General features: G+C 40.1%; 1 protein-coding gene across 1 annotated transcript in view; it reads right to left on the bottom strand.

Moving 5' to 3' along the window:
- The window catches only part of GLP1R (glucagon like peptide 1 receptor), a 96,742-nt gene that overhangs the window by 23,120 nt on the left and 52,998 nt on the right, over positions 1 to 20,624 (bottom strand). Inside the window, exons 4-7 of the mRNA XM_033144582.1 lie at positions 17,023 to 17,123; positions 14,332 to 14,438; positions 12,908 to 13,061; positions 11,599 to 11,758 (exon numbers count right to left, since the gene is read on the bottom strand). Coding sequence (XP_033000473.1) covers positions 11,599 to 11,758; positions 12,908 to 13,061; positions 14,332 to 14,438; positions 17,023 to 17,123 — 522 coding nt within the window. The remainder of the gene's footprint in view (positions 1 to 11,598; positions 11,759 to 12,907; positions 13,062 to 14,331; positions 14,439 to 17,022; positions 17,124 to 20,624) is intronic.

Genomic DNA, 20,624 nt, shown 5'->3' with positions numbered 1-20,624 from the left:
AATTCCTTATGAATACACAGTTGAAGTGAAAAACAGGTTTAAGGACTTAGATTTGGTGGATAGAGTGCCTGAAGAACTGTGGATGGAGGCTCGTAACATTATACAGGAGGCAGCAACGAAAACCATCCCAATGAAAAAGAAATGCAAGAAAGCAAAGTGGCTGTCCAATGAGGCCTTAAAAATAGCGGGGGAGAGAAGGCAAGCAAAATGCGAGGGAGATAGTGAAAGATACAGGAAATTGAATGCAGATTTCCAAAGAATAGCAAGGAGAGACAAGAGGGCCTTTCTAAACGAACAATGCAAAGAAATAGAGGAAAATAACAGAATGGGAAAAACCAGAGATCTGTTCAAGAAAATTGGAGATATGAAAGGAACATTTCGTACAAAGATTACCACAATTAAGGACAAAAGTGGAAAGGACCTAACAGAAGCAGAAGACATCAAGAAGAGGTGGCAAGAATACACAGAGGAACTATACCAGAAAGATATAGAGGTCTCATACACCCCAGGTAGTCTGGTTGCTGACCTTGAGCCAGACATCCTGGAGAGTGAAGTCAAATGGGCCTTAGAAAGCCTTGCTAACAACAAGGCCAGTGGAAGTGATGATATTCCAGCTGAACTATTTAAAATCCTAAAAGATGATGCTGTTAAGGTGCTACACTCAATATGCCAACAAGTTTGGAAAACTCAGCAGTGGCCAGAGGATTGGAGAAGATCAGTTTACATCCCAATCCCAAAGAAGGGCAGTGCCAAAGAATGCTCTAACTACCGCACAATTGCACTCATTTCACACGCTAGCAAGGTTATGCTTAAAATTCTACAAGGCAGGCTTAAGCAGTACGTGGACCGAGAACTCCCAGAAGTGCAAGCTGGATTTCGAAGGGGCAGAGGAACCAGAGACCAAATTGCAAACATGCGCTGGATTATGGAGAAAGCTAGAGAGTTCCAGAAAAACATCTACTTCTGCTTCATTGACTACGCAAAAGCATTTGACTGTGTCGACCACAGCAAACTATGGAAAGTTCTTAAAGAAATGGGAGTGCCGGATCACCTCATCTGTCTCCTGAGAAATCTCTATTTGGGACAAGAAGCTACAGTTAGAACTGGATATGGAATAACTGATTGGTTCAAAATTGGGAAAGGAGTACGACAAGGCTGTATATTGTCTCCCTGCTTATTTAACTTATATGCAGAATTCATCATGCGAAAGGCTGGGCTGGATGAATCCCAAACTGGAATTAAGATTGCCGGAAAAAATATCAACAACCTCAGATATGCTGATGATACAACCTTGATGGCAGAAAGTGAGGAGGAATTGAAGAACCTTTTAATGAGGGTGAAAGAGGAAAGCGCAAAATATGGTCTGAAGCTCAACATCAAAAAAACTAAGATCATGGCCACTGGTCCCATCACCTCCTGGCAAATAGAAGGGGAAGAAATGGAGGCAGTGAGAGATTTCACTTTCTTGGGTTCCATGATCACTGCAGATGGTGACAGCAGTCACGAAATTAGAAGACGCCTGCTTCTTGGGAGAAAAGCAATGACAAACCTAGACAGCATCTTAAAAAGCAAAGACATCACCTTGCCAACAAAGGTCCGTATAGTTAAAGCTATGGTTTTCCCAGTAGTAATGTATGGAAGTGAGAGCTGGACCATCAAGAAGGCTGATCGCCGAAGAATTGATGCTTTTGAATTATGGTGCTGGAGGAGACTCTTGAGAGTCCCATGGACTGCAAGAAGATCAAACCTATCCATTCTCAAGGAAATCGGCCCTGAGTGCTCACTAGAAGGACAGATCCTGAAGTTGAGGCTCCAGTACTTTGGCCACCTCATGAGAAGAGAAGACTCCCTGGAAAAGACCCTGATGTTGGGAAAGATGGAGGGCACAAGGAGAAGGGGACGACAAAGGATGAGATGGTTGGACAGTATTCTCGAAGCTACTAACATGAGTTTGGCCAAACTGCGGGAGGCAGTGAATGATAGGCGTGCCTGGCGTGCTCTGGTCCATGGGGTCACGAAGAGTCGGACACGACTGAACGACTGAACAACAACAACATGATACAAGGCCCTCCTGGCTCCTCCTAGTAAGATTCTATTGTGGTTGCCAACATGTTATAATAGCTCCTTGTCACTAGTAAGGGACAACAGAGAATAAAATTACCTCAAAGAAGGGAAGGAACCTTAATTTTCTCACCCTTTCGTTTCATTTCCCCTTTCTGCCTCTTTAGCTTGATGTAAAAAAAAAATGCTACAGAAGGTACTCAATTTTTTTAAAACCTTTGCGTGTTTAGACCTTTTAAAGGTAAAGGTAAAGGGATCCCTGACCTTTAGGTCCAGTCGTGTCCGACTCTGGGGTTGTGGCGCTCATCTCGCGTTACTGGCCGAGGGAGCCGGCATACAGCTTCCAGGTCATGTGGCCAGCATGACAAGCCACTTCTGGCAAACCAGAGCAGCGCACGGAAACACCATTTACCTTCCCGCCGGACCGGTACCTATTTATCTACTTGCACTTTGATGTGCTTTCGAACTGCTAGGTTGGCAGGAGCAGGGACCGATCAACGGGAGCTCACCCCGTCGCAAGGATTTGAACCACCGACCCGACCTTCTGTTCAGCAAGCCCTAGGCTCTGTGGTTTAACCCACAGCGCCACCTGGGTCCTTAGACCTTTTAACCACCCCCTAAATGAATTCACAGATGACTCAGATATTTGGTTTGGTTTTTGGCAGAATTTAGGCCACAACTTTATTGATTACAATCAAGTGAGTGGTTGCATAGCCTCTGGTTTGACTAGCTCCCTGCACCCTTGCAGGCAGCACTGACCCAGAGCTCTATCGTAGGTCAGCCAAAGGTGAACACCAGGGACAGCGGAAAGTGGGACCCCGCCAGTCCGCCACCCTGATGTCCCCTGGACTCGGGCATGGGCACAACCCCTCTCAGGGTTGACCAAACCATTGAGTCCCTGGATTCCTTTACCGGAATACCTTTTGCATAGGGATGGCGAGACCCTTCTGCCACCCCTATCACCTGAACCAGAGCCTATCCGCAACCTTACAAGTTGTGACGATTTGCTACGCAGCAGGCAAAACCCAAATGGCACCAGGGAATCAGCCAAGTGGTAAAAATTCTTACCGTGTCCCTGCCTCAAAAGCAGGCGAAACATGACGGCATAGCAAGGTCAAGTGCAAGCCCTAAATATAGGGAGAAGTGGGTGGGTGTTCCGATACACTATCCCGAAGAGAAAGTTCAGGTACACGTGCATGGGCTTAAATAGGTCCCTCGATATCCTTTGCTTGCGTCCCATTGGTCAGATTGCTCCCAGCATTGAGGGACCTACCAATAGGGTGTTGTGGCTATCCAAATGATCCCACCCACAGCACAGGGTTTGGTTGCCAGGTTGCACTGCAACACATGCCCTCTTTGAGGGAGGACCCGATTTTCCCCAAATAATCCAAAACTCACCAACATTTGCTCTTGTAACACCAAACAGTAGTTTAGCGTTACATCTAAACTAGCTCACTTAAAGTACATATATCTTATAACTAACTGCCTGACGTGGTGTTAATTTTTACTTTTATAATTTTGTTAAGTTAAAACAACTGGGATCAGATTCACCATTACAAAGAGATCTCTGATACATTATAAAAATTGTAATTAATGAAATGGATAAATGAAGTGGATGGGCAGAATTGTGCTACAGTTGATGTTTCTATTCTAGAATTTACCTACAAGTTAAAGCTAGGGAACAGTGAAAAGGTTTTGGATTTCGTATGGCATGAAAACAACCAAGAAAAACAAAAACAATTCTTATTAGATTCTCTAAAGCAGGAGGTTTATGTTTTCCTGATACTGTAATATTCCCTTATATTATTTTGCCTGCCAAATACAGTTTTTTGAACAATGAGATTCTGGATGAGATCATAAGGAGTGGAGAAATTGAGAGGTTTATTTCAAAACATATTGTCTGAGAGTATATGGACCAATGCAATAAATTCAGCATTAAGGTTGCAAAATAGTATTGTGACTGAAAGCTTTCCAAGTGTCTGAAAAAAGTGGAAATTAAAACAATTAGGTCCAAACACAGCTGCTTTGTTAGGAGTTATGTTTATGAAAGATCTTAAAGGGACAATTTAATTGGAAACATTGACAGATCAAAAAAGAGTAGTTCCAATAATCCATATTGATTTGTTGAAAGGTGATCAATTTAGACAATATCACAATTTAACAATGGATAAGTACCCTCAGAGAATAACCAGGCAGCTCCTGGCTGTCACAGGCTGGAAAAACTGTCTGCACCATTACAAGTACACTTGGAAACACAAAATGGATCACAGAGAGACCAAAGGGAGGGTTTAACACAGTATTAAAATTGATGGGGGGGAACTGCAGCCCCCTTTAATGGATAAAAATCTCTGCATGTATACCCCTATCTTAGAAGCACACATACAATAGATTTCCATAATCATAGTAGTATTTTCAACCTTGCTACTAATTCCTAACATTATGTTTGCCTATTTCATTGCAGTGCACACACTGTGCTAATGGTTTCAATGAGGTTTCTACAATAGCCATGGTGCCTTTTCTCAGTAGTTTCAGGCATTCAGAACACATCAGTGTATGTATGGCATTGAACGTATTTGCTTTAATGTGTATTAATTTGTGCTTATTAACACCAAGTTTCATCTACTGCTCTGTTGCCTGGTAAGAGAGATTCCTTGAGAACTCTTTGCATATGAACTGTTCTATGTTGTTCTACAGTAAAGTGTCATATGGTTCTCCAAGTCAGGTTTCATTCTGTATGCAGGTAGCCATAGTCTTTCTTTCTTTGCCTACAGATGGGCCTTAAAGTGACGGCTAGCTGGTGCAGGTCAGCTGAGTGGTCTCAGAATCTTATAATGAAAATTATCAGTGGCCAAAGACAGCTTCCTAGTAGCTGCAGTTTATATGATACCATTACCTTTTGTATTGTGCAATCATTTTTGTCCATTTTTAAAAGTGTGGACTGTCTTAAGGAAGAATGGAATTAGAAAATAAACCAGCAAAGGGAGATGCAGCAAACAGAGTTTCCCCACAATTTCCATTCTGCTTAATTCATTACACACCTTTGTTAGCTAGAAAACTCACTAGCCCTCTAGATTTGCGAATGGAAACATGTATTTTTACAATCCAGAAGTGATGTAAAGATTTTTGAAGTATGTTTTTCTTAAAACCCACAGACTTTTAATTTATGCTGAAAGCAAAAGGGGAAAAAAAGCTCAAATCCAAACTGGCATTTATGCAACATAGCCCAGTAAATATGCACATAAAAGCTATTGCCCACCCACCAGCTGTTTATTAACATTTAGCTGAAGTATCTTTAAAAACAGTTAGCAGTCCAGGTTTTCACAGATACCAGAAAGAGGACAGTCACTGAGTATGCCTTTTCTTCCCTTGTGGGAAACTATTTCAAATGTGTTTTGAATCAAAATTAAACTGTAGTCTCTGTTTTGGGCTTAAGACTCCTCTTTTCATCTCATTTCTTTAGACTTCATAGCTGTGGAATACTCACCACTAGTACTTTGCAGGAGAACACTGGGAATAGTGCTCTGTTACATTTACCTGCATAGCTACAGAAGGACAATGTGTGTGTGTGTGTGTACTCTAGGAAAATATTAATGAAGATGTCTCAGTTAAGTAGCCCTAAACAAAGTCATTATTCAAAAATATGCTATTTCACCAATATTACTCAACAGGTCCAAAGGTAGACTCCTAACCTCAAGATGCCAAAAAATCCAAATTCACCATAAGCAAAATTATACAGTGCTATTTGAACTAATAAAAATTAAATTTGATTACATATAGAACTCCAGAACTTTACCTAGCATTAGCTGAAATGCTAAATATTTTGAAACCATGATTTATGTTCAAGACATTTCCTGGCCAAGCCTTACTGAATGGAATGCCTGAGTATAGATGTCAAAACAAAATAAAAAATAAAAAATTCCTTCCAGTAGCACCTTAGAGACCAACTAAGTTTGTTCTTGGTATGAGCTTTCGTGTGCATGCACACTTCTTCAGATACACTGAAACAGAAGTCACCAGACCCTTATATATAGAATTCTGGTGACTTCTGTTTCAGTGTATCTGAAGAAGTGTGCATGCACACGAAAGCTCACACCAAGAACAAACTTAGTTGGTCTCTAAGGTGCTACTGGAACGAATTTTTTATTTTTTTATTTTGTTTTGACTATGGCAGACCAACATGGCTACCTACCTGTAACTGAGTATAGATGTGTAAGAGTTTGTGCTGTATACCACCCTAAGCTCTATGGGTATAGAGCAGTATACAAATTTAATAAATAACAGTGACAACAATTGCACTGTAACATATTACCCATGTAACTTTATCCAGCAATTCTCTCAACTGATTTGTCATTTGTTCATGCAATAATTCTAGAAGTTACGTGCATGACCCAGTCAGGAATAAGTCAATGACTGCCCATGCAGAAGCATTCTATTCAAACTACAGAACAGGGCAATAATAGAATAGTAAAGAGGGAAAGCATGGAGCACTTGCATAATAAAGGGAGCTGTGATACATAGTGAGCAAATCATGAACACTGAGGAAGTGTCTCTAAGAGGCATAAGAAAAATATTCCATTAAATTCCATGCTACTATGCTTCGCATAACCTGAAAGTCGCCTCTATTTAAGAATCTGAGAAATAATGGAAGGTTAAGACAACACAATTTCCTACCACTCTTATTCCTAAAATTTAATAGGATGGCACATCAGTGCTCTGCATTATCTGGAGAGTGAACAAAAGTGCACAACTTAAGCACAAAGTTATGATTACAAGCCATAATGTTTAGGCAATAAGCAATAAAACCTTTCTAAGTGACGTATGGATTGCTGCTTGTTTAAGCAATTCATTCACAAAAGTAATTTGCATTAGTTAACAAGCTAGGGGAGATAACAGAAAGGGAAACCTAGGACATAATAAATTACTCAGGTGGTTCTGATTAGCACCAGTAGTCGTGTAAGCCAAACCAGAAGAAATCCATCAACGCTGTAGAGGAGCTGCACTTATAAGATCAACCTGCTGGATATTGTGCAAGGTCTTCCCCACTGGGGAGTTGCCATAGCAGCAAAAAAACCCACTGTCACTTTTCATTTTCCCACATACAAAACTCATTCACAAGAATACCACAATAAAATAAAATAAAAGTAAACATCTAGCTCTTCACCTGGTTATAACTGCCCAAGCATGTTCTTTAGTCACTCACTAAAAGCTGAAGGAAGACATGAAGGTGTAAAAAAAAATCTTATTTTCTATATTAAAAACTAGCCAAGAGTCACTTTTCACACTACACTCCATTAAGCACTCATTATAGTTTTTGTCTATACCCACCTGTACAATGCAATGTGCGATGCAACTAAACACATCTTAGTATCTATACACACAGTGCATAAATGTGCTGCAAGACAAGAGAGCCAGTGTTTTTTTCCCTGTGGTCTCATTATGGATTAAATCCATGTATCCATATTATGGAACGCAAGCCAGTATTACGAAATCAGTAATGTGTGAATAAGCCTCCTGCCACATTCAGGGCATGCCTTCAAAGCTGTCTTATACCACTTTAACAATCACAGCTTTCCCCAAACAATCTTAGGACTGTAGTCCATAAGGGTGCTGGGAATTCTTTGGGGATGTCATGAGTTTAAAAGTGATATAAGAGTGATTTCAATGTATGGTGTTGATGTGACCATAAGTTTGATCTTGGAGTCAGTGCTAGAACTAAACAAGAAGAACAAAATCTGTTCCTTGAACCAAGTCACAATTGCTTAATCCCACCTCAGCAAACCTCCACATCTACGAAATAAGTAGAGATAAGAAAGATATTATTTATTATATATATATATATATATATATATATATATATATATATATATATATAACCAATCAAGTCCGAGAGAAATTTTTGTATATGGATGTTTTAAGATGGTCTATATCTAATATATCTAATAAAGGTTTGGAGAAAGAAAGCATTTTTATAGCACTATCTTAGTAAGAAAAAGTCACAAGAACTCTGTTGAACAGAAAAAATATGTAATTGGGCATGATTCAACGTCCCATGAAGACAAGGATAATTTCCCATTCTCTCTTTTAAACCCATACACAGACTTCCATTTTAATGTGCTGTTCTTGGCTCTCAGAGAACTAGACTGCATTTGCTCAGAGTGCATATTGGATCCCTTCCCGCATTGCAACCATTGTCTTCAAGTATTGCTAAGTTGAGTCTGCAATCAGAAATATTTCAGGCAGTAAGACAGACAGAGCTCTGCTGTATTCCCCATTATGGATTTTTAGGTCTGTCTAGGTTTGGACAGACTATTAATTCCCCCCATTTCCATTTATTTAGATAAATGTCTAAAGTCAGACAATTTTTTTTATAAAAGGTACAACATTTTGTCAGCTTTCTGCTTTGTAGGATTTTAAATAATTGTACAATTTGTAGGTTGTAAAGTGCCATTAGAACACCCCTGGCAGAATTGCTTTAGACACTTCTATCTGAGCTCTTTATTATTTATATTTATTTATTGGCTTCAACAGAGCACAATATTTTTATCATCAATATATCACTGTGCATTTGGTAGAGCTAGGTGAATAATTTACAACTGATCATTTGTATGAATTTTGAATTTTGCCAATAAACTCATTTGCCAGAATGTTCAGACCACAAGGTGAACCAGCAAAAGGGCAAAACCTTGCCAAAGCGATTTAGACATTAAAAATGCAACATATCTGTGAAATACAATTTCAGTGGTATTTTACACCATGCAGGTTAAGCTGTATTAAGCTGCTGTTGTTGTTGCAACTCAATGCTTTCTGGTGCCCCATCCCCCATATATTCTAGACATCTCAACAATACAAAATGTTTAGACAACTATGCTAACTATTCTTGATTACTGCAATGACAGTCTACATGATACCACATGACCAAAAGGTAGCATTGTTTTATTATTTTTAAAAATCTTGTTGTTAAGACTGATTCAGAGATAGTGGCTAATCTACTCACTGCTGCCAGGTTATGCAGGGAATGTAATTGAGTGGTACGGCAAGAACCAATACAGCTCCTTTAATCTCAGATTGGATATTCATAGATGAACTGTTGCAATTATGATGAAATGACCTGACTATAAAAGCATGCATGCTCGATGTAGACTGGACAAGGTAACTGTTAGGTGGATTTGTGGCTGGTTAACTCGTCAAACCCAAAGAGTGCTCACTAATGGTTCCTCGTCATCCTGGAAAAAAGTGACAAGTGGGGTGTTGTTGTTCAAAATGACTTGAATGAAAGTACTGAAGGTTCAAGAAATTTGCACATGACACCAAACTAACACAGGTATAGTTTCATGACCAAGGAAAGCAATAGTACCACTCTATTCTGCCTAGGTCAGACCACAACCTGAGTACTGTGTTCAGTTCTGGGTGCCACAGTTTAAGAAGGATATTGACAAGCTGGAACATGTGAGGAGTACAAATACAACCCAGATGATCAAGGGTCTGGAAACCAAGCCTTATGAGGAACAGTTGAGGGAACTGACTATGTTTAGCCTGAGACAGAGGAGATGTGCCAATCATCTTCAAATATATAAAGGGCTGTCACATGGAAGATGGAGCAAGCTGGTCTTCTCCTGTTCTGGAGGCTAGGATGCGAACCAATGGATTCAAGTTACAATAAAGGAGATTCCAACTAAACATCAGGAAAAACTTTCTGACAGTGAGCTGTTTGATAGTGGACCAGACTCCCACAAGAGGTGGTGGACTCTCCTTCCTTTGAGGTTTTTAAGCAGAGGTTGGATGGCCATCTGTCATGTATGTTCTAGTTGAGATTCCTGCCTTGCAGAGGATTGGACTAGATGACCCTCAGGGTCCCTTCCAACTCTACAATTCTATGAAATACATTTATTGAAAAGTGGGCATTTCTCATTATATTCTGGAATAGCAAGTTTCAGGAGGTTCCACTTATGTATGTTGTCTTGCATGCTGGTAAACTGATTTGTGTGTTTGTTTGTTTTGTATACACTGCCTGTGTTGCAAATTATCTAAACTTCATGAAACACACAGTTGGATAAACCAAAGAACTTTAACAACATCCCGCTATTTATACTTTCAAAACCAAACCAAATGAGAACACAAAGAAAAGGGTGCTCGGTAACAAAAGCACTTATAACTGGAAAGTCTAAAATGCAAGTCTCCAGCCTCTCAAAGCATTCTAAAAAAGGAAAACAGTAAATATAAATATTTTCTCCACTATAATAGGGTTGCCATATTTTGAAGAGCAAAAAAGAGGACACTATGCCGTCCATTCAAAGCAAATAAATGCAATTTGTTTCAAATTTTACCCTTGAAAAAGAGGATGTGTCCTGGAAAAAGAGGACACATGGCAACCCTATGTGGTTTATTGTTCCAACATAATCTTTAATGTGCATTGATTATTTCATACATATGATTCAGTCAAAATACATTTAAAACATTTAAGTATCCATGCAGAAAATCGTCGTAACTAGAATCAACACGGTATAAGCTAGAATGATACAAATAAGGAAAATTAGCAGACACTGTCCTTATTTTTCCTAATTCAATCTGGTAGCAAGTGATCGGATGCATTATGAAATTATTGAACAGGTTCAGGATAGTGTGTGGGGAGGGGGCAAGATATGAAAGAAGCACAGAAAGTCCTGTTCTTTAAGCACTGCCTTCTGTTTCCAGAGCTCTTAGCAAACATTGCTGGCACAACCACAAATGCTAGGAACGTTAAAATAAAGCAGCAAGATCATTACCAAAGTTTTGCATTTGTGACTGAGCTCTGCGCTGGGCGTCACTATTATAATAATCACATTTCAAGAATTCCAAAGGCTAATGGATAATTTATCACAGAGACTTCATAATAGTTTGACAAGCAGATATTAAGAATGTGCCTGATATATGTGACACACTTCTTGCCTTTTCAGTCCCAATTTTGCAATGTATATAACTACCAGGCAGATAGCCTTTTCATGGCAAAAGCCACTTGGAACTACAATTGGTTGGCAAAATCATAGCGCGGTTAATAGAGATTTGGTTTGCTGGTCTTCATACACTCCCTTGGAAATGAGTATTGTGAAATGCTCAGCTGAGCACTCTCTTCCACAAAGAATCACATTATTTTCTCCTTGAAAGTAAAGGCATAGCTAGAGCATGCCATGTCCTCTACAAGAAAGGCTATAGTTGTGGCCCACTTGAGAGCAGCTTCACCCTGCCCCTTTGCATGCTTCTTAAAATAAGACCATCCTCATCACTGATGGGTGGTAGAGTAGCAATCCCAAGCCTAGCAGAAGAAGATCCTAACACAAGCATAAAAATGATGGCTATGCTGTTGTTTTAAAGATGCATCTGAGTTTAGGAGCAAAAAGAGAAAAGAAAGTAGATCAAATGGTTAGTACTTCTTTTACTGCAAAAGACAATGCTCCCCCTGCTCCTGCTTCAATTCCATTTATCCTAGAGCACTCAAGCAGAGAAATGCACCTTTTCATTTAAAATGGTGGCAGGTGGGGGGGAGAGGAGAGACTCACTTACCCCAGCCAACGAAAAGGTAGAGCCGAAAGATTCTCTGCTCAGAAAAAACAGATAGTGCTAGCAGCGTATACAAGTACATTCCCTCCACCAACAGCCAATAGTAGTTGGCAATCACACAATACTGCATCATCACAAAGACCAAGCGGCAGCTAAGTGACTCCTGAAACAGGAGAACAGAGAAATTAGTGAATAAAGGATGCAATACGAAAGACAAGTAAGCAAAAGCAGGAGTGCATGTGACATGACAGGTACCAGATTCCCCCAGCCAGTACTTGGCTAGAAATGACATTAAAAAAAAACCTTCTGAGAGTGTCAAATGTATTTTGAACAAAAGAGAACAAATTCAACAGGAGAATAGCTTTTCCACCACATCCCCTAAGTATGTGTGTACATACACCTATGTACCTGTCTATGAAAAGCTTATTCAGAGGGTCGGAGGGCCCTGTTAAACATGGCGGGATGGGCTGGTGAGGAAGTCATCTAAAATTAGACAGAGGTACCTTGTTCAAGTGGGAGCCCACCTGTATTAGGGACCTCTGCTCAATTCTGGCAATTTCTCCATTTTCTCATTGCATGCCCCATCCCACACTATCCAAGAGAGTCTCTCCAACTCTTCAGAGAGACTTTTCAGGGAGTGCAGGAGGCAGGCAAGTCCCCTGTGGCAACTTCCTACTCTTTGTGTCTCTCAGGATCCAAGCCATTTCTCATAGCTACCAATCAGCGTAAAAGCAGGGGTGGTCAGTCCTCACAAAATCAGGGAACAGAGATGACTGAATTCCCACTTTTGGGGGTGACACAGTTCAAATATCAAACCAAAGTGGATTTGTTTACCAAGTATAATAATGGCACAAGGCAGAACTGTTCAGGAATCCCAGACCTTCTGCTTTGGGAAAACTCTAGTACCCTTCCCAATGTAGTCTTTGGTTTTTTGAGGGAATATTTTTAGATGTTTGTTGGGATATTGGAATAGTAGCTAAGGGGACATAGTTCAACACACACTTGTCAGCAAAATAATTGGTTGTTTCCTTCTCATCTCAGGGAAAGAAAATGACAAATAAAATGGAGCACAGTGGAAAAGTTTTATACAACAAGAGCACCAAGGGAGACTTCCACTGTATCAGAAAAATCATTCACAACTGAAATTGTGACAGTTGGAAGACTAGCACTGAGAGCAAACACCTAGAAGTGTGCAAATCTAACAAGACATCCCAGGGCACCTTTTCCTTCAAATGAAGATGGAAAGTTAAATACAAACATATTGAGTCACAGGATCACTGATACTAAAGGTGTTTTGGCCTCATCCCCCTACCTGATAAGAGAATAAACTCTCCCACTGCTGTTCACGAGGGGCTGTCCTATACATCCATGTTATCACGGAGTCTTTAATGAAGATGGATATAGCACGGAGGATAAATGAGGTGAAAAGGTTCAAGTGAATGTAGTTCCTGGGGCAGTGCAGGTGCCTGAAAAATAATCATGATGTTTAAGTTACTCAAACGTGTAGGCTGGAACAATTGTCAAACAACAAGAGGACTCTGCTCAAAACTGAAGTGGGCAAATGAGTCACTTGGCATATAATTCAGGAAGAGCTGCAGGCATTTCTTCTTATGTTGAAGGCAAAGGAAAACTTATAACGCCTTCACCCCGAAAAGCTCCAAACCACGTTTAGACTAAAAAAAGATGTGTAGAAGTGGGGAACTATTTTGAATTTTTACTAAAATGGTCACGGGAGAGGGATTTAAAGAACAGAGTTTTTTATACTGAGCTTCAAATCTCTTTAGATAAAGAAATGCATTTAGAGAGGCATGCCTTAGCTTTCTGTGCACTGGGAATTTCTGCAGGGGGCTGTGGCAGAAGCATCAGCTTCCAACAAGAGAAGTTCTGGTATTTACTACCTATTGTTTGAAAAGCAAGATAAGCCTCTATACTGATATGCCACTTAAGAACTATGTTGTGGGAGCATGATTTTCCCTCTAGGCTCACAATAAGTAACAATGAACATTCATTATGAATCTCAGTCATGCTCTAGGAGAACAGAAATCACAACCTGTCAAAAAGAAAAAAGTTCAACTCAGTAACTAGAACCCACTATCAATGTAACAGCAATACTTTATTCAAGAATCTCAAACATTTCTTCTCCCTTGCCTTTCTGCAACCTAATAACAAACCCCATCTGAAAGGAAATGTGCAGTAGAGCAAGGCAGTTTTGTCCCTCCATCAAAATAAAAATGCTCTGTCAAAGCAAAATGTTCCTACACGATAGTTCAGCCATATCTGAGTTAATAGTAATTTCAGAGTTTACATTTGTTACTATAGCATCAAACTAATACCTCTTGGGGGGGGAGCAGGAGAGTTTATGTCTCTCTATTAAGCACAAATACCAGCTGTTTCTGATGTGCAGCACATCAAGAACAAGTGATAGCCCAATATGGTTCTGACTAATGAAGGCAAAATATTATCACTATTGGTTATAACACAGTGAACTTGGGCACTCTATTCTTGCACCGCAGTTCCCCCACTATATTTATATAATAGTTTACAACAAACTCTTTAAACTCTTCCACCATTTATGTGAAGCTCACCTTTATGCTGCCTTTAACTTCCAATTTTACTGCATTTAAGGGTTTGAGGTTTTTGAAATTTTGCAACAGGCATCATTAGTGCACACAAGTACTAGTCAAATGCTATTTACAATTTGGAGTTCATTACTCTTTGTAGGCATATCAAGGTTACCTGAACCCCAGGAGGATGCCAGTTGCTATGACAAGGGCCGAGAAGGAAAGAGCATATCCAGTGGTATAGATGGCAGAAAGGAATAGCATGTGGCTTTCTGGTGAGTCCTAAAAGAAGATAACATAAGAACACAATGGAAGGATATAGTTATTGGACAACCCAGCTTCCTCAAAAGCCTCTAAGATGAGCAGATGGTCAATGCAAGGCATAGTTCAATGGATAAACAGAACTGCAAAGCCAACAATCTTATACAAAAACATAGGTAAGTAGCACAGATCACAAACATCAAGTCCAATATACAGTACCGGGGATCCCAAAACCATGTGTTCTTTTTTGTTCGGGATAATGTGCCTTGGGAGCATAACTTATCCTGAAAGCTTAAAAACTCATTACATGAAAATAATAAAACGAAACTCAAACCCAAATAGGGAAGTCTATTATTGAGCCTAATTTGGTCCTTATATTTTGTATCTTGATACTGGAGTGGTGCTTTGTCCCCTGTACAAACAGAGTGCTGCCTCCTCTCACACAGGAAAAGGGAAGTTCTCCAGGACCACGTGAGCTGGCAGTATACGAGATATGCCACCCAAATGTCTTGTGTGTGGAGGGGTGTTGCTGTTTTTAAAGGGAAGACTGATTTGGAAAAGGAAAGAAGAATTCAAAACAGAAGGGAGAGCAGTAACTACATGTGTCAGCCAACTTTAAACCAATGTATGGAGTTACCGGTAGTTTGAAATTGCAAAGGGCACAAACTTAAGACAGGAGCAGCAGAACTATAGGTGAAATTCATAAGTCACTGGCAGAACTACCATTTATTTTAATGAGCTCTGCCTGGACCAATTGTTAGTCTGTGACCATTCCTCTGAGCTTCAATCTTTCCAGTTGGATTTCATGCTCAAGGACAGCTACAGACAAGCCACACGAGGAGCTTCACCTTCACCCTACCCAAATCTAAAGATTGCTCTGAGTTCTATTTTTATCTATGGCTCTAAACTGTGTTAGAATAAGTTGGTGGGGTTGTCGAAAATGGAAAATAAAAACCAGTATTTACATTTCAGGACACAACAAAGTATTCAGGGTTTCTAAATCATTACCCCCCAAAGCACTCTATTTTATGGAAATGAGACAGGTGCCAAACGACCAAGCACTGTCGTTAAGCATCTGTCTTGTTGGCAGCTTTCTACACAACTGCGAAATAATCTTTTAAACAGCCAATGGAGACAAAAAATGTCCCTGCATGTGGTTTGTATTACAGCAATTCAACTTCTCCGAACATCATCTTCAGCTATGTCACAGGCATTCAAAAGAATGAGAAAATAGATGGGGAAGCAAGCTTGGGGATTTCCTGCATTTTAATTAACCTCACTTCAAACTTGCAGAATTTCTCTCCTGCCCTGTTCTCTATTTGTATTCTTCCCACTTCTGCTGAATAATTGTAACATGGCAATGTAGACTGCGGTCGGTAACATGGTCTAATTTCATGCTGGCTGGAAGAGCCCAGAGGGAGGGGGAAGGACAAAAGCCCTTCAGACCTGCAGTAGAAATGGCTTATCTCTCCCTCAGCAGCCCAATGCATGGGGAAAAAGAGAGAGAGAAAGAAAAGTGACCCTTATAATGTTTTTTCCTGGCCTCCAGAAGATTATCCCTGAGAGCATGCACCTCACCCCTCCAGTAAACAATTGTAGACAAAAGCTGATGTAGCATGATGTCTAAAATGAGCTTGGAAATCACCTCTTCCAATCTCACTTTTGTTGTGGAGGATCACAAGGTGGTTCTAAGCAACCCTCCATCTCTTAACCTCAGCCCAATATACCGTAACCTTACCTCACAGAGAGTTGTTGTGAAGATTACTGGGCTATGCTGCAAACTCTGAATTGCTTTATTTATGTTCAATAGTAATTATCTGACTTCCACTGGACTGCCCCTAATTTATTTCATGTGATGAGGAACATTTACACGGCTTTGCATTCAGCTTTCTTAAGTCTTAAGTTTCCAACAAATTGCTTGCAAGTACTTTGGCTTGGAGTGCCTGGCGTGCTCTGGTCCATGGGGTCATGAAGAGTCGGAAACGACTAAACAACAACAACAACTTTGGCTTGTTGCAAAACTTTGTGGGGCAACACAGACTACTTTAGAAACTTCTGAATATTGAAATCCTTTGGTTTAAGCTGATGCGTGTTCACAGAGTTCCTCCCTAAAAGTCCATGTGGTTATTATAATAGTCTAAGTCAATGTTGCCCAGCTAAAGGCAATGTAAATGAAAATACAAAACTGCTAAAAAGATGAGTTTTGCAACCCCATCCATTTCCCATCGCCTTTCACAAGTATCTTGTAAAGGAAGAAACCACTCAAAATTATATCACATTGTCAGTGTATTTTCTTGCTTTCTCCCCCCTATGGTCACATGTGCAAGCAATTTCCGTCAACATTTGCAGCTTCTATACTGCTTGCAATAATTAGTATCAGCCCTGATAAACATCAGGGCCAAATAATGCCATGCCCATGCTACTTGTTTCAATTCCACTGAAGTTTTGAAACAACCTGAATTCAAGCAACCAGCAGTGGGTAGCATGCTTTATTACCTGTAACAGAAAACATACATTAAAAAAACATCACTACCATTACTACTGCTGTTACAGTCTCTGAGGCATACTGGCTAGTGATTATTCAAGCAAAATCTTAGGCACTTACTTCATCAGTAGCCATACACTCAGATATGTTCCTCCATGGAATGGTAGAATTTTCCTCCAGCAGCCACGTGCCCTCCAGTGTGCAGAAGCGGTAAACTTGCCCTATCCAAGACCAGAAAGCACATAATGATGGAAGATGACATAAAACAAAAGCAAAACCCAACCCTTTATTAGTGTCAACCAGTAGAAAGCCCTTGCCTGGTATTTCCCCCTGACAGCTTTCAGTAATGTATATTTAACCATAGTACTGACACAGAAGCAGTTCAAGCTGCTTCTAACACATTTTTGGATTCTCATGTTACATATCTGATTATGTACAGAAATCATGTGCATGGCTTGTTTAGGTAAACTATGGTTTCTTTTAATGGCTCAGTTTGCACAAATATGTATCTTGGCTTATGAAGCCGAGATATAAACAAGCCTTGTGTCCGTTGTGTGTGCCTCATCTCTACTTCCTTCCTGGAGATTCAAGTGGACTTATTAAGCTTGGTCCTGAACAGATGGGAAACAAAAGCAGACAAGCACTGGTTGTCTATCATACATGTAGATGATCAAACAATGATACAGTTCTTAACAATGGTTTGCACAAACCATGGATTTGCTTTACATCTGAACCCAGCCTCTGACTAACAGAGGCTTCAAGTTTAATGAATTTTGACACTGATTGCTCTTCTACTAGAAAAGTGAAGCAAGTTCACTTTATTGTACGTTTCTCAGAAAATCAGCAAGTGACAACTTCATGGATCTGAACTCTGTAACTTGAGAGTGAACGTATTTCCTGAACCACATGGCATTTCTCTTAGAATAATTTACATCCCACTCGATAGAAATTAGCATTTGGTTGGCATCCATGTCAGTAAATAAGTTACAATCTAAATGATCTGGTGTCTACTGTTCTCTATGGACAATGAACAAGGCACTCTCAGAAGCTAAGAGGTAACCAAAAGATACTAAAGTTTGTTGCTGCCATAGTAAACACAGAAATAATCTCAGATAATTTACTTAAGAAAACTTAAGAGTTTACTTTTTAAAAGTGGCATTACCAGAATTTGAAGCTGCGACAAACCTCCACTTCAGACTCTCCCCTCGTTACTAAGTGAATATTTAATCAGGTGTTCTGGGTCAAACTACAATGCACCCCACCTGTCCCTCTGAGGTCCGTCTGTTGTTTCCCTTCCCTTTGATTAATACTCTGGGAATTTCTTAGTAACGGAAGTTTTCCTGTCCAGCGGCCGTGGCCGGTTATATCTTCTGCTCTGGGCTTCAGGGGTTAACCTCTCCTTTGCCTACAGTTCGGGGTCTCTCTTTATTAGATCCCCTCACTATATCAGTTAGCTAAGCCCTCTTAGCAACTCTGTGGCAATACCAGGGTTTCCGCCCGCTAGCCCCTCCTGAGGGAACTCCAAGACACAAACTATCCCCTTTCAGTTTAGTTTTGTCCTATCCCTGAGTTCACCTCCTCAAGAGCCTATATAACTCTCTGGACCAAATGAATGACGATATTTTCTTAGCTCAACAATAAGAGGTCTTTATTTCTTACATAACATAACGGTTTCAGTGATGTTTCATAAGCTTAGTTTCATAACAGTGTGAACTCTTTCTTTCAGCAACATATACACATCTTCAACGATCCTAACCTAGCCTAACCTAACCTAAACCTAACCTGGCCCCACACCCTCCTTCTTCCAGTCACCACACTCCTCTCACTAATGGCTCCTCCCTCCTTTTAAAGAGCGGAATGTCCTGCCTCCCAAGGGGTATCTGCCACTCAAACTGGGGAGCCCATTAACTCCTAAAACACCGTGGGTTTCTGAACATCCCCTAACTTAGATCTGATTCATTACAGAAGCTCATTAATTTTTATTTTAAAAAATATTTATATACGCTATTCAGAAAAACTGTTTTCTAGTTGAAATCTCCCTTTGGCCAGGAATATGCAAGTTTTGCATTCATACAAATCCTGGCATTCCATAGGAGCTTCAGAAATCTATATCAGTAAATCAAAATGTTTATCTAGATTGACTGAACCACAAATGGAAGGACTCCTTCCATTCATGGAAGGCACTAAGATCCAGCAATGACTCCTCACTAGAGGAAGAAGTAATCTTCCCCAATTCCCCCGTGCAACTTCCTGTAGCCCCCAACCCTTTGGGGGGGGGAATCACCTCCCCAGGTGGAGTGGAACTCTGCTAAGTGCAACTCTGGTTCCGGCCAATAATAATTCATTCGATACTGTTTTCTATGCTGTGACTACGTCTTTATTTTAAAATATGCATTTCTTTAGCTTGTATTTAAATACATTTTACCTTGTGCAAAACACCTAAAAACAATTGTTTTTTGCTTTAAAAGAAACATCCTGAATTTCACCAGTCACCAGAGTCTTCTGTGTTTTGTGGGGAGGGGACAGAAACCTCCAGCCAGACCGCCAAACTCATGCTGAGTTGGTTTTGGCATGTAAAAAGTGGCCAGGATTTATCAAGACGGGAGTTATTTAGAACACAGGAATTCAAAAGACATGTCTGAATGCTGTACAGTGGTACCTCAGGTTAAGAACTTAATTCGTTCTGGAAGTCCATTCTTAACCTGAAACTGTTCTTAACCTGAGGTACCACTTTAGCTAATGGGGCCTCCCGCTGCCGCCGTGCCGCTGCCACACAATTTCTGTTCTCATTCTGTTCTTAACCCAAGGTACTATTTCTGGGTTAGCGGAGTCTGTAACCTGAAGCGTCTGTAACCCGAGGCACCACCGTATTAGGTTGCAATGGCAAGGATGTGTTTCATAAGGTGCAACAAAGACCAAAAAAAAAAACAACGTCGCACAAAGGCCATAGAATTGTACAAAGTGACACAGTGTATACTTAAAACAAAATAAAAATTTCTTTCCAGTAGCACCTTAGAGACCAACTAAGTTTGTTCTTGGTATGAGCTTTCGTGTGCATGCACACGAAAGCTCATACCAAGAACAAACTTAGTTGGTCTCTAAGGTGCTACTGGAAAGAAATTTTTATTTTGTTTTGACTATGGCAGACCAACACAGCTACCCACCTGTAACTGGAACAGTGTATACTTGTCTTTATGAAAGTGCTTTTATAGGTGAGACAATGTATTACTCTGATTTGATCAAAACAGATTTATGTTAATGTCCAACTGCCATCACCTTCCTTCTTCATGTGGGATTTTATTTTTCCATGGAAGTTGCCTCGAACTGGAGGAAATCAATAAGCATTTAAAGCTTACACAAAAGAGACCAATATTCTAAAAATGATGCTGTAAAGCTGCACAATTAGGCCAGGGCTTTGCTTTATTTCACATTCTATGCAAGATGCTTTCACACAAAAAGTTAGTTTCTTAGAAGCGATAGCCTTAATAGAGCCTGTTTGCTTGAATTCCATGTCAATTACACCTTATTAGTATTAAATGTTTAAAGATATGGATTGGTGCCCAGAATCCAAACAGTCCCTGTTTGCTGATAAAAGACTGAGAGGGGAGGCCAATAGTTAGAGCTGGAGTTAATGTCATCGTTTATCTTGTTCTTGGATGAGCTTGTAAATCAAATCAAATACTACATCTGGCAAAACACTTTTAGATACAGGAAATATGTTA

The sequence above is a fragment of the Lacerta agilis genome, chromosome 3 (genome assembly GCF_009819535.1).
Source record: "Lacerta agilis isolate rLacAgi1 chromosome 3, rLacAgi1.pri, whole genome shotgun sequence".
Classification (NCBI taxonomy): Eukaryota; Metazoa; Chordata; class Lepidosauria; order Squamata; family Lacertidae; genus Lacerta; species Lacerta agilis.
The sequence above is the reverse complement of the archived record's forward strand: the minus strand, read 5'-3'. Positions and strand labels throughout refer to the sequence as shown.